Source organism: Silurus aristotelis (genome assembly GCF_946808225.1).
Source record: "Silurus aristotelis genome assembly, chromosome: 12".
NCBI lineage: Eukaryota > Metazoa > Chordata > Actinopteri > Siluriformes > Siluridae > Silurus > Silurus aristotelis.
In genome coordinates, this window is record NC_139585.1 from 18,415,200 (window position 1) to 18,429,961 (window position 14,762).

The 14,762-nt window shown below is 37.0% G+C and overlaps 1 protein-coding gene across 2 annotated transcripts; it reads left to right on the plus strand.

Moving 5' to 3' along the window:
* The first annotated feature begins 2,688 nt into the window (after nucleotides 1–2,688).
* On the plus strand, nucleotides 2,689–12,541 carry ccz1 (CCZ1 homolog, vacuolar protein trafficking and biogenesis associated). Of its 2 annotated transcripts, none has more exons than XM_083556084.1 (17): nucleotides 2,689–2,867; nucleotides 4,211–4,285; nucleotides 4,375–4,471; nucleotides 5,189–5,286; nucleotides 5,494–5,587; nucleotides 5,732–5,809; nucleotides 5,996–6,043; nucleotides 6,125–6,208; nucleotides 7,792–7,967; nucleotides 8,816–8,897; nucleotides 9,026–9,087; nucleotides 10,391–10,502; nucleotides 10,781–10,814; nucleotides 10,944–11,061; nucleotides 11,884–12,042; nucleotides 12,160–12,287; nucleotides 12,410–12,541. In XM_083556084.1, exons 2-17 carry the CDS (start codon nucleotides 4,272–4,274, stop codon nucleotides 12,463–12,465), a joined length of 1,440 nt encoding a protein of 479 aa, XP_083412210.1. In that variant the 5' UTR covers nucleotides 2,689–2,867; nucleotides 4,211–4,271; the 3' UTR covers nucleotides 12,466–12,541. The 2 variants fall into 2 exon arrangements, with proteins under 2 accessions (XP_083412210.1, XP_083412211.1); XM_083556085.1 differs by lacking the exon at nucleotides 2,689–2,867 and adding an exon at nucleotides 3,458–3,591.
* The last annotated feature ends 2,221 nt before the right edge of the window (nucleotides 12,542–14,762 follow it).

Below are 14,762 nucleotides of genomic sequence, written 5' to 3' on the forward strand. Positions count from 1 at the left end.
TACCTGTATGCCTCACCACATCCATAAACCTCTTCTTTGGCCTTCCTCTTTTTCTCCTTCCTGGTGGCTCCATCCTCAGCATTCTAGTATATATATAACCCATTTCTCTACTCTGCACATTTCCCAACCATCTCAATCTCACCTCTCTCACCTTTTCAAAACGTCCTACATGCTAATGTAATCCTGTATACTAATCCTGTCCATCCTCGTCACTCCCAACGAAAACCTCAACATCTTCAGCTCTGCTACCTCCAGCTCCACCTCCTGTCTTTTACTCAATGTCACTGTCTCTAAATCATACAACATCACAGGTCTCACCACAGTTCTATAAACTTTCCCTTTCACTCTTGCAGATACTCTTCTATCACAAATCACTCCTGTCACTCTTCTCCACCCGCTCCACCCTGCCTGCACTCTTTTCTTCACTTCTTTTACATACTCTCCATTTCTTTGCACTGTTGACCCCAGGTACCTGAACTCCTCCACCTTCTCCACCTCTTCTCCCTCCAACTGCACCACTCCACTGCCCTCCCTCTCATTCACACACATGTACTCTGTCTTACTCTTACTGACATTAATTCCCCTTCCACCCAGCGCATACCTCCACCTCTCCAGGCTATTCTCAACCTGCTCCATACTCTCACCACAAATCACAAGATCATCCGCAAACATCATAGTACAGGGAGACTCCTCTGTCTGACCTCGTTCGTCATCCTGTCCATCACCAATACAAACAGGAAAGGGCCGATCCTTGATGCAATCCAACATCCACCTTGAATCTGTCTGTTGTTCCTACTGCACACTTCACTGCTGTCACACTGTCCTCATACATGTCCTCCACCACCCTCACATACTTCTTTGACTTCCTCATACAATACCACAACTCCTCCCTCCTGCTCTTCCTCGGCATGAAACTATACTTTTGCTCACAGATGGTCACCTCTTCTCTCAGCCTGGCTTCAACCACTCTTTTCCATATCTTCATGGTGTGACTGATCAACTTAATTCCACTGTAGTTACTGCAGGTCTGCACATCTCCCTTATTCTTAAAGATCGGTACCAGCACACTAGTTAAAAACTCTGCCATCTCTCTTAATCATCTCCATGCTTCTACCGGTATGTCATCTGGTCCAACCAACTTTCCACTCTTCATCCTCTTAATTGCTGCTGTCACTTCCTCCTTATTAATTCTATCCACTTCCTGCTTCACCATCTCCACACCATTCAACCTTCTCTCTTTCTCATTTTCCATGTATATCAGCTGCTTGAAATACTCCCTCCATCTTCTATACACACTCTCCTTACTAGTCAACACATTTCCATCTCCATCCTTTATTGCTCTAACTTGCAGTACATCCTTCCCAGCTCGGTCTCTCTGCCTGGCCAAACGGTATAAATCCTTTTCTCCTTCCTTAGTGTCCAACTTCTCATACAGCTCCTCATATGCCTTTTCCTTGGCTTTCGCCACATCCCTCTTCTCCTGCTGCCGCATCTACTTGTACTCCTGTCTACTTCTCTCATCTCTGTCAATTCCAAATAATCTTTGTCTTCCTTTCTATTTCCAGATGTCACACCAAGTGCCTTTCTAGCTGTCTTCCTTATCACTTCTGCAGAAGTTGCCCAATCATCCAGCACCTCTTCGCCACCACCGAGCCTCTGTCCGACCTTTTTCCTGAGTCTCATACTACAGTCTTTCTCCTTTAGTTTCCACCATCATATTCTTATTTCAGTCCTCACAATCCTCCTCTTCTTCTTCACCTTTAAAACCATCCTACAGACCACCATCCGATGCTGTCTAGCTACACTGTCCCCTGCCGACACCTTACAGTCTCCAATCTCCTTCAGGTTGCATCTCCTACATAGAACCTAGTCCACCTGTGAGCACTTTCCTCCACTCTTATACATCACCCTATGATCCTCCTTCTTCTTAAAATAAGAATTCACCATTGCGATTTCCATCCTTTTAGCAAAATATAGACATATTTCTCCTCTCCTTCTCCTCCTTTGGCCAACAGTAGCACAATTTCCACCTGTGGCGGTCGTTGGTAACCCGGGCCTTGACCGATCCGCTATGAAATTCTGAGTCCTGATCCACAAATTTCACTTAGCACATGTTTTACCCTCAATGCTCTTCCTAACGCAACCCTCCCCATTTATCCGGGCTTGGGAACAGCACTAAGAGTGCGCTGGCAAAAAAACCCCCAAAAATCAAAGCTGCTTTGAGACAATGTTGTGAAAAGCGCTATAGAAATAATCTTGCCTTGACTTGACTGGCTTGTGCAACCCTAATGGCTGGGTTTATTGCTGACAAAATTACACACAATGCAATTCCACATACAAACAGTAACTAGTAAGTATTATTATTATTATTATTATTATTATTATTATTATTATTATTACTATTTAAGTGTACTAGTAGTAACAAATGAAGTGGAAGTATTCATATTAAGACATGCTATAGTCTTTAATTCCTATTTTTGTACACAAATATGGCAAGAGTATGCTGACATCTGTCCATTACATTGACGTAAAACACAACCATTTAATAATGAACAATAATTACTTAAAGTGATCAACAGATAATTCACTTTGCAGAAACTCGTTTTGAGTCATCATTAGGGAGGATAACTCGGAACTGTATTTTCTTCGCATTTGATTTACCCGAGCGTTTCCACACGGTATGCAGTCAAACCCGGAAGTATGTTCGAGCGCGTCAGAGGTTTCCTCATACAGATCTTGTCTTTGGAGGAGTGTCTCTGAGCTCACTCACTGATCCCTGGTCTCTCATGTTAATTTATTACTGTTTTCTATACGATAGTAATATTGTCTTCTCTGTCGCAATGCTGTAAAAGACACGCATGTATTTGGTAAGCGCCTTATATACTCGTAGTGAAACGTGAAACCGTGTTACAGTGTTTTATGTCCTGTTGCTAGCAAGATAACACATAGCAAGCAACAGTGCTAATGTTTTTTGTTTTTTTTAAACTAATTCTGCTTTGTTTGTGGTGTTTTATTTTATTTATGAGAATGGTAGGGTCGTACTTCTTGCAGAGGACATGTCTAATTAGTCCCCGTGTGTGTGTGTGTGTGTGTGTGTGTGTGTGTGTGTGTGTGTGTGTGTGTGTGTGTGTGTGTGTGTGTGTGTGTGTTTGTGTGTGTGTGTGTGTGTGTGTGTGTGTGTGTGTGTGTGTGTGTGTGTGTGTGTGTGTGTGTGTTTGTGTGTGTGTGTGTGTGTTTGTGTGTGTGTGTGTGTGTGTGTGTGTGTGTGTGTGTGTTTGTGTGTGTGTGTGTGTGTGTGTGTGTGTGTGTGTGTGTGTGTGTGTGTGTTTGTTTGTTTGTTTGTTTGTTTGTTTGTATGTGTTTGTGTTGATGTGTTGTGTTATTTGAGCACCGGAACACCAGGCTAGGCTTTTAAACAGCTGGGTACTTTGACAGCGTGCTCAGTGGCAGCTTGATTAGTGTCAGAGACAGTGTTTGGATCGTTTCCACCAACAGTCTGCAAATTCAAGAAGTGCAACGAAATTCCTTTGCTTTCATTTTTCTTCTGTGTTCACTTACTTGCACGGCACGACTGACATTGCGGAAGTTTTGGTCAGCTTCACTTTCCTTCACTTTACCTGCACACAGTGTCTTGCAAATGATTCAGCTCCTTAAATTGTATTGTAATAATATTGGTTAGATTATAAAAAAAAGGGAAACCATAAAAAAGAAAAAATGAAAAAACTGGTAATTGCAGCTTATATATGTAGTCTTCCCCTTCTAGTACTTGTTAGAACCGCCTTTTGCTGCTCTTACCAGCTTTACACACTGTATAGGAGAGATTTGTACCCATTTGTAATTAATTAAGGTTAATTTCTTTAGATGTTGATAGAATATTTAGCTTTTTGTATTTAACCACTGCTGCACTTTTTTGCCTTTTGTGATTTTGTCCTCTCCACATTTTACTGATTTCACACAGCTGCTGTGTTCCTCTTCTTCAGAATCGGTTTCTTTCTAGCCATGTCCCCACGCGACTATGTTTTCTATTGCCTTCTCCTAACGTCCATGGAATGCTTGAAGAATGGAATGTCTTTATTTCTTCATCCAGGGATCTTGTGTTTGAATACTTTTTTAAAAACAAAATATATTGATATTGATATAGGTATGTTTATGGTTATTAACGCATGAGCTATTGAATTTAATATTCCTTTTGCCACTTGTGGTTCTGCAGATTAAAGGCATGCCCATCAGGCTGCTTCAAGGGAGGACGAACGAACTGCAGACACATTCAAATGCTGATGATCAGGTGAAATGACAACAGTTTTGTATTGTGTATTCAAAGTTTATCTTGTATCCCTTACAGCATTTTTCTTTCTAATTCTTTTGTTATGTCAGTCCAAGAATGGCTTCTGGAATACAGGAAAAACAGTATACCCCATCACTGCTTAGTTTTTTCATCTATAACCCCAAGTTTGGACCACGTGAAGGGGAGGTGAGTTTCAGCAATCTAGTCCTTTTTATTTACCCATGTTGATATTTCCAAATCATTTGTCTAGTTGTTTTTATTTTTTTTTATTTGTGTTGCTGGATGAATAGGATTGGACAATGCAGTTAGACTGGATTAGCTGTAACTTAAAACTTTTCAGGAAGTAAAAAAAAAATTAACTGGTTGATCTTTTTTTTTTTCCAATCGGTAGTTTATTTTTAGATGACATTATATTAACCAATCAAGTCAGTTTTAAATCAAACAATCTGCAGATAAAAATCTTTCATCACCACCCTTGTTATATTGCAGATGACATAGCATTTAAACTTATTCCCAATAACAAGGACTTTTTTAAATTCAATTTTATACAAAGATAAACTTAAAGACTAGAGACCCAGAAATGTGCAGTTGTAGAGATGAGGCTTTATGGGAACTTAGTAGCAAAAATCTGACTTGTATGATTGCATTGATACCAGGTTTCTTATGCTCATTCAGCTGATAACTCAGCTGTACTAAGAATCTGGTCAGTAATTGGCCACTCTTGGACTTTTTCTGTTGCATTGCTATATAAAAGATTTGAATGCAGCAGAGCTGGGTTTCATGGATGCTTGCTTTCCTGCATGTGTATTTTAAGGAGCCATTATTTTTATATTGTTAAATATGCTCTTTCTATGATGCTTAGCTGATATTTTTTCAACATTTCCACTGTGTTCTGTTTCACAGGAAGAGAAAAAGATCTTATTTTATCATCCCTGTGAAGTAGAGAAAAATGAAAAGATTCGCAATGTTGGACTCTGTGAGGCCATTGTTCAGTTTACTAGGTGTGTGTTCATGATCAAATGCTCCACCATATGAGAAACTTTTATAATGAGAATGTTCGTACATTTATTTAAAACTAGGTCAATTTAAAAGCCATAATGTTTACAGTGTTTTACATACAAGTATTGTAATTGTTAGTGTAAATTTAGTTGATTTGTGTAATCATTCAGGATAGCTGCTATATTTCACTGGTCCTTTGACATTTGCAGGACCTTCTGCCCCACAAAGCCAGCAAAATCACTGCACACTCAAAAAAACCGACAATTCTTCCATGAGCCCGAGGAGAGTTTCTGGATGGTCATGGTAAATACGTTCAAGGCTTTTTATATTGCCAATGTTTCAGTGTACTGTAATGTGGTGTTATTATAATAGCAAACCATATTAATTGGAGCTCAATGCATCCCTTTTTTTGTTTGTTTTATTTTCTCAATGGTATTTTTCTTTCAGGTCGTACGGAACCCCATGATAGAAAAACCCAACAAAGATGGAAAACCTACTATAGAATACCAGGAAGATGAAATTCTGGTTTGTGTGTTTTTTTATTGTTTTTGTTTCTTTATGTTTTTTTTTTATATAAATTTGGATTATTACAATAATTCACACATTTCATTTTTAAGACAGTGACACATAACCTGTACTTTTCAGATGCATATAATTTTATTGGTAGGAAGTCAAAAATTCTGTCTTTTTTTAATATGTTCTGCATTCTAGGACTCTGTATATGGTGCAGTATTACAGCAGTGCTACAGCATGTATAAGGTAAACTGCGATTTCTATTTTGCTGAACCCACAGATTTGTGAAATGCATACATTTATGTTTAAATGTTTTCTTGTTTTCAGCTTTTCAATGGCACTTTCATCAGGACATTTGAAGCAGGAGGAGTGGAGCTACTTATCCAAAAGCTTGAAAAGTTCTTCTACAGGGTAAGATTAACAATTGATAAGGAAAGCTATCTTCATCAGCTAAAACACTGAACAAGTTTAATGTGAGTAGTGTACATGTATTTCTAATGGTAGCAATTAGAGTATGAGATCATGGATACCAGACAGACCCAAATTACGTATCAGTAACAATTAAATGTAGTCCTTCCAAATGTAATATGACTGTAACCTCCCAGCTGTCTTTAGTTTTCATTATCATGAATTATGTCTTCAGCTTGCAAGAAGCTCAGCTTTGCAAATCTCACTGAAGGACACATGCTTACTCACCTGTCTGAATAATTTAGCTGCGGTCAGGGCAAACCCTTCTCATCACCTCTGTCCAAACCCGAGCCTTGGCATAGTGCCCTCTGTGAAGCTGTAATGTGGTCCCTGGGTGAAAAGGCATTGACTGCTGTACAAAAGCAGCTCAGCATCTTATTATATAGCTGTCAGATTACATGACATCAGCTTGAGTTAGGACGATTCCCTGGTATCAGTTCTTTCTTGACAGAGAAACGATCCATTCCACTGAGCCTGACTTGTTAAATGCAGTTTAAATGGCAGCTGTTGTGTGATCATAAAAATGTGGATGTTTTATAAAGCTTTTATAGTGGCTGCTTGATGGGGAGTGCATTAGGGATTTCTCTTAGACAAATTCACTCATGCTGGGTCGTTTCTTTCTGTAAAAAAAAAAAAAAACAGCTTTTGAGTGTGCAAGGTGAACCAATTTGTGTAAATCAACATTTGTATTGTTTTTACTGATGCATGCAGATGGCAATTTGACAACCATGCTTAAAAAAAAATCAATGTAGAATATAATACAACATTGTTTTGACAAAATTAAATGTCAATTGTGAAAATAAGTGTCTAGAATATAAAACAAATTGAATTAAAATAGAAACATTTAATTATGTTTTATAATTGGTTTAGATTTAATAGTGGATGTGGTGAAGGAAGACACGCAGGTACAGTACCGGTAGTTGGTTTGCAGATGCAGAGGACAGAGTAGTATGGAGACGGATGATCCGCTGTGGCGACCCCTAGCGGGAGCAGCCAAACGAAGAATTTTAATAAATTATGGATGCATAAATGAAATATACAGTTATTGAAAACAAACATTTTAACTAGTAAAACTGCAGTAAATCACGTTTGAAAAAAGCTAAGATGACTTTTTTTAGAAGACAAATGCTATAAAAAGAGAATGAAATGAAATGCAACAAGCTAACAGGCTTGATTTTAAAGGAAAAGATCTGCATTGATGTACAAATGCATAAGCATTCACTGAAAACCAACAGTGACTAAAATGTGATAATTTACTGCTGCTGTTATTTGCTGGTTTAAGATTTAGTGTTCGTTTGCACCATTTTAATTGAATACATCACTATGTCGTGAGCATGGTGATTGTGCAACCTGAAGACATGATTGAAATGTAGCTCCTTTTTTAATTATTTGATGATAACTAGATTTGCTACAAGTCTATTGGAGTAACACAAGTTAATTATACTTTGGTTGAAAAAACAATAGCATGAAGTGTTTCCTTGTCTTCTATATGTTTAAGTTCTTATGCATGGTGTGCTTTGCTATAGTACATACAGACGCTGCATCTCCAGTCATGTGACCTCCTGGATGTGTTTGGAGGAATCAGCTTCTTCCCCCTTGACAAAATGACCTACCTGAAGATCCAGTCTTTCGTCAACAGAGTGGAAGAAAGCTTGAGTTTGGTCAAATACACGGCCTTCCTCTATAACGACCAGCTCATATGGTAAAGCTCAGCACTGCTCATGTTCTAATTTATAATTTGCTGATCGAGTCAGTAGCACTCCTGCGCACCAGCACTGACTCAAATTTATCTTTAGATCTGTCGGTTCTTCTTATAGCTCTGCTTTCTGATCAATTTAATGGAAACTTGCATCTTGCTACACTTCTGTAATCGTCAGCACCTTTAACTGCTCTGTGCTTAGATTGTTTTCAGCCTCAGCCACTTTGGATTGTAGTGTCTTTCAGATGAATGCATATAAAAAAGTTACTGCATAATATTGCACATATTGCTCATTAAATATGATAAAACTGAAAAAGATACTTTAACCTTTGTTAACATTTTGTTCTAATATTGATCAAAAGATTCCTCCAAAACCAACATAGCCAACATAAACTTCATGTAAATGTTTGTAGCTGTAAACTACTGGAGATCAGAGTTAATTGTCAATGTTTATTAATCATGCTGCATTTTGTGTATTTATTCATGCAAGTGTGTTTAATTACATACAAAGATCAAGTAATGCGGTTAACTTATTTTGTTACTGTGTTAATGTTATTAATGCATGGTTTGTTAATGTTAACGTATGAAATACACAATGTCAGGTACAGAAACTTTAATGTAATGCATTCGTATACACCGAAAAGGATCATTCCTTCGCTGAACTTTGCCTGTAATATCAGCGTGAGGGTTGATATTAAATCTTTCGAAGGCCTGATACACAGGGTAATTGTGTGAAATACCTGGCAAATAAAACATATTTCTATTCTAGCAAGCCTTAAAAGTTATTAAAGCATACTCATATATTTTCAGAGACACATGGTCACGCTGGGGTTTTTGATTTTATTTTGCAGGAGTGGACTAGAGCAGGATGACATGCGCATTCTTTACAAATACTTAACGACATCACTGTTTCCGAGGCACACCGAACCTGAGGTGTGGTCATTTTCACTATTTAGTGCAGAATTCATATGCGTGGTGAATATGAATGGAAAAGAATAGGATTCTTTGTAGAACTCAAATTAATTTGCTGTGTGTGTGTGTGTGTGTGTGTGTTGTGGCAGCTCGCAGGCAGGGACTCGCCTCTGAGACCAGAGGTGACAGGGAATCTGTTGCACTATGGCAGGTAAGTACAGCACTCATGATCTCCTCAAGTATCTCCTTGTGACTTGCGCCACAATTCTAATCTTCTGTTTGTGTTAGATTCAGGTGGCCAGGGTACGTGGCTCAGTTAACACAGCTCGTCTCTGATCATGTAGCTCAAAGAGAATTGAAGTGCTTTGGTGGCCCAGTGTACACCCCTGGTCTTTACGCGGTGGTGTATTATAGGTCAGCGAGTGTACCAGTGCGGTGTGTGTGTTGCGTCTTATTGCCGGTGGTGTTAGCTCTGCAGATTAGTGTTGGCTCTCGTCATCAAGGCTGATTGAATTAGACACTGAGACTCCTGCAGCAGGAATGTCTACATCGGCATTTTGTTTATGTGATCAGGGTAGAGAACCGTGCCAGGGCTCTTAATCAAAGGCCACATGGACAGTCACTGGACACTAGTAATCAGCTGATCATTTCCTCTACACGGCTGCACATAGACTTAATGTGACCTCAGGCTGTAGTGTCAAGTTTCAGTGGTTCAGTATTGTAAATGTACCAAAATTCAATTCAACTGAATGTTATTTAGATTTTCACAGAGCATCTTTAAAGAAATCTGATATATTTTTGATTGTATACTTTTTTTTCTGTTAATCCATGTTTGTAAGTATAATTGTTTACACTTTTGCTCTGGTTTATATGGTAGTATTAAACATTTTCAATCAGTTACCAGTGTAGTTGGGTTTATTAAGTGTCAGTAAAACATCGATTTTGGGAAAAATCCAGGAGAATGACGTTGCCCATGGATAGCTGTGTTTGTCAGTCATGTTGCCTGTTAATGCAAAAAGCTTCCCTGAATGTTCAGGTGTTCCAGATTGTTGTGTTTTGGTTTCTTGGGGTTGTGGTTTTGCAGGTAATATAAAAGCAATGGACTATAGTTTGAGCATTAAAGACTAAATCTATAACAAAGTTGTGACTTACTGATGGTGATCATGTTAATTTCCAACTGTTTGAATAATTATTTGAGTGTCCGATTATCAGGATCTCAAGTCACTTGAATATAAAACTTAAGTTCCATGAAGTCAGTTCTTTAATAAGTGATTTCTTTAGCCTTATTTGTCCTTAAGCTATCATCAGATTTACTGTTGGTGTGCTTTACCTGAATGAAAGAAGGACTTATAGACTAAGGGTGATTGACAGATTTGAAAATAAAGTTCTTTTTTACTAACACTTTGTTTATTTTCTCTTAAACTCTGTAAAATGGATATTTATTTATTTTTGTCTTATTCAATATTTTGTATAATTTTTATTTGTTTTTTTGTATTTGTCCTTTACGATTATAGATTTTTAACTGGACCAGCCAACTTAAAAGATCCAGAAACAAAATTCAGGTTTCCAAAAATATTTGTGAACACAGAAGACAGTTATGAGGAGCTCCATTTGATAGTTTACAAGGTGAGAATGTCAGACATATATATATTTTTTTCATTTTGTTAGGTGGCAGTCAATCAAGAAAAACTGTTTTGAATAAATCCCATTTAAACTGCGATAGTGCATGAAAAAGGTAAGGACCCATAATAAAAGTCACTGAGGAGCATGACTTATAGATCATAGAATATTAAATTATGACAAGTAATGCACTGCTTTCACGTAAGTTGCAAGACATTGTAACTAAAACATATACAATGGATATGAAACTTATAATCATATATCTATCAATGTCTCCCTTACAGGCTATGAGTGCTGCTGTGTGCTTCATGATAAATGGTGAGTTTTTTGGGTTTTATTTTCTTTTGGAATGAAGCCTTGAAGTTCTGTTAGATGATTGTAAATGTTGCCTTTCAGCCAAGTGTTAAAGTAGCTTAATATGCCTTATATGATAACCATTTTTTCCAGCATCAGTGGAACTGACGAGAGAGTTTTGCGAGCAGCTGGATGCGCTGGTTGGCCCTCAGCTCACGCTGCTAGCCTCTGATATTTGTGAACAATACAACATCAACAAGAGGATATCGGGGTCAGTATTAATCTAAAAATCTAAATCTAAAAAGTGCTTTTTCTCTTTTTGTGTGCAAAAACAAATCTAAGCTGTTGACGCTATTTATACCCCAGAGCATTATAGAGCTAATACATTTTCCATAACAGGAAAGCCTGGACAGTAGTGCCGGTGTCGAGGCAAATCATAGGTCATTCTAATACATTATCGCAAGCACTTCATGTAATCTAAGTTTAATAAAGATAAATTATTAAAGCAAATACATCTTAGTGCTACAGTGAAGTTCATTGAATTTATGAAAGCGAGGGAATGTTTATAGCTGCTATAATGTATGTAATTTTTTAAGAATGTTCCATGCCATTTTATGTAACTATATGCTTATAAAATATATGAATTTTACTATGGAATTTAAAATGTAATTAACTGTCAAAAATGCTGTGATTTAATAAATTTTTTTTAATAAAAAGCACATTTGCTTATAAGAAATTTAACCACATCACACCAACCTTATTGCTGATCATTGTTGATCAGGATCCTGTAACTGCATACTCCCATGTGATTTTAGTGAAAGTATAATGTTATCTGTCCAAGAGCCACCTCAAATCTTTTTCTATGATTCATGAATCAATTTAAATAATATTCATTTAACACTGGTTACTTGGCATTTGTTAAACATCAGATTTTTCTTTCGTGTCACAAGAACATACTACTAAATATAAGTTCATATGAACGACTGGCAAGGGTACCTCTAACTGCTAAATGTACATGTTGGCGCTCTGCTCTATTTTGTATATATTTTAATGTCAGTTTACAAAGCGTGTTTTTTGTGTTTGTATGAATTAGGCCAGAAAAGGAGCCCCAGTTCAAGTTCATCTACTTCAACCACATGAACTTAGCTGAGAAAAGCACTATCCACATGCGCAAAACAGCCAGTGTGTCTCTTACCTCTGTCCATCCTGACCTCATTAAGATCCTCGGAGACATCAACAGCGATTTTGCACGGTAGCTACCATTTTAGAGCTATGCCTGGATTAACCTAATAAATCAGTTGCTAATTATTTATTTGATTCATCAGACAATTTGTCAGAATGAACTTTTTTCCTCCTATATTTCTCTAAGGGTTGATGCGGATGAGGAAATCATAGTAAAAGCAATGACTGACTACTGGGTGGTGGGAAAGAAATCAGATCAGAGAGAGCTGTATGTCATTCTCAACCAGAAGAATGCCAATTTAATTGAAGTAAATGGTATGTCTATGCACCAACCAAGTCTGTTTTGAATGAATAGTTGTTCATGATCACAAGTTAAAAATGTGCTATTGTTATAGACTGTTTGAAACTCATAATTGTTTTTCTATTTTGCTTTACAGACGAGGTGAAGAGGCTTTGTGCAACGCAGTTCAATAACATTTTCTTCTTAGATTGAGGACAATTTTATATATATATATATATATATATATATATATATATATATATATAGAGAGAGAGAGAGAGAGAGAGAGAGAGAGAGAGAGAGAGAGAGAGAGAGAGAGAGAGAGAGAGAGAGAGAGAGAGAGAGAGAGAGAGAGAGAGAGAGAGAGAGAGAGAAGGCCACACTACAAACTGTCAGCTGTTCATGTTTTAATGACAGCATCAGTGTAATGCAATAATTGCATTGTAAAAAAAAAATTTCATATTATGCAATTTTTAAAAGATTTTTATTTAAGCTTTACAAAAAAAGATTGCATTATTGTAATTAATTAGACAATTTAAATCAAAATTTTACTGTATATATAATATTGACATGTCAGCTCTTTTGTTTCATTCCTTTTGTTTTTTGCTTCTTTTGACAGAACTAGTCACAGAGTAATTAAAACTGTTCATTAACCGAATCTGGCTGTATTTTTGTCGTTTAATCTGTTGTTTATGCTGTTATGTCATCTTCATTATAGTTTGTTAAAGATTTTCCACTTTTTTCAATTGACATTAAATTTTAATTCACTCCAGTCGCGTGCTTCATGTGTTTAACTCGTGCTTTATTAAATGTCTGATTACTTTCAAGTACATCGTTTATAACAATTTGGGTTAGATAGAGATTTATAGTTTTTTTTAACTATATAAAATGTTAAATAAATAATTATTTAATTAGTGCATATACACAGGGTTTGCACAAGTGTCTTATTAATTAATGTAGCTAATATTTATTCCTAGAATACCTTGTCGGTTGTGCATAACTTGGTCATATAGATGGAATAATTTTGTATGCAAAAACACAAAGCAATGAACATTTCATTTCTATAATTTACAATATCTAGATATAGCAGACAATGTATTGTTTTAAAATGAAAAAAAGAAATTCACAAATATTTTTGAAAAAGAAAAATTTTTATATAATGCTCATGTAAATTTTTTTAAAAGCTCACTTTTAATGTTTATAAAAGGTATAATCTTGCAAAAGTACTACGTTCACATTTACACATGAAAAATCAATCTGGAAATCTCAGTTTGGTTTTCCCCAAAAATCTGTTTTATGCCCACTTGCTTTTCTCTTTATATATCAACTTGGATAAGACGGAAGTAGTTTTACTAGAACCACATGCACTAGAAGTAAACTTTCCAATTACGTAGCATCTCTGGATGATGTTTCTGTCGCAGTGTGTACAGCAGTCAAAGACCTTGGTGTGATTATTGACCCTAGTCTTTACTTTAAGGCTCATGTGCATAATAATACCAGGACCGCCTTCTTTTACCTTATAAATATTGCTAAAATAAAAAATATGATGTTGTTACAGGATGCAGAAAAATTAGTTCATGCTTTTGTTACATCTAGATTAGACTACTGTAATGCTTTACTGTCTGGGTGTATGAATAAGTGCATAAATAAGCTTCAGTTAGTTCAGAATGCAGCAGCAAGGGTCCTTACTAGATCTAGAAAATATGACCACATCACCCCTGTTTTAATCAGTCTACACCGGCTCTCAATTAAATATTGCATTGATTATAAAAATACTACTAATGACGCATAAAGCACTTAACGGTCTTACGCCGCAGTATCTGAGTGAACTTCTGTACCAATATGATCCTCCACACCCACTTAGATTAAAAGGTGCAGGCTATTTGTTGGTACAAATAATAAAGACTACAGCAGGGGGTAGATCTTTCTCTTATAAACCCCACAGTTATGGAACAGCCTTCCAATCAGTGTTCAAGTAAAAGCTAAAAACATTTATTTAGTCAAGTCTTTTATCAGTAGATTTTTAGGTAAATGAGCTGATCTGTAGGGATCATGGATATAGAGTGTTTGGTGAACTGAGACATTTATATGCTGTCGTCCCCTCACTCTCACATGTTCACTCAGGTTTGTTGATTGTGGTGTGGTGGGTTGTCTCTTATCCCAGAAATCCCTCATGTCTGTCTAACCTTCTGGTTCTCCCTTTTAGTCATGCTGCCATAGCAAGTCTTGCCGGAGTCTCCAACTGCACAGTGTCCTTAACTTTCATACAACAATAAGGATACTTAATAATCCATATCCTTCTCTTCCTGTTACCCCTCTTCTCTCTCTCTTTCTTTCTCTCTTGGTCGAGTTAAACATGCTCCTGAGGTTCCTGTGACCACTGTTCCTGCCCCTCTTCCCTCCTTGGATATTCTCACTTCATACAGGCCTGCCTCTGGATAGTGTTCTCTTGAAATAGAGGCCACTCTGTGCAGCTGGGGATGTTTCTCATTGATGCCTTGGGGTTCCAT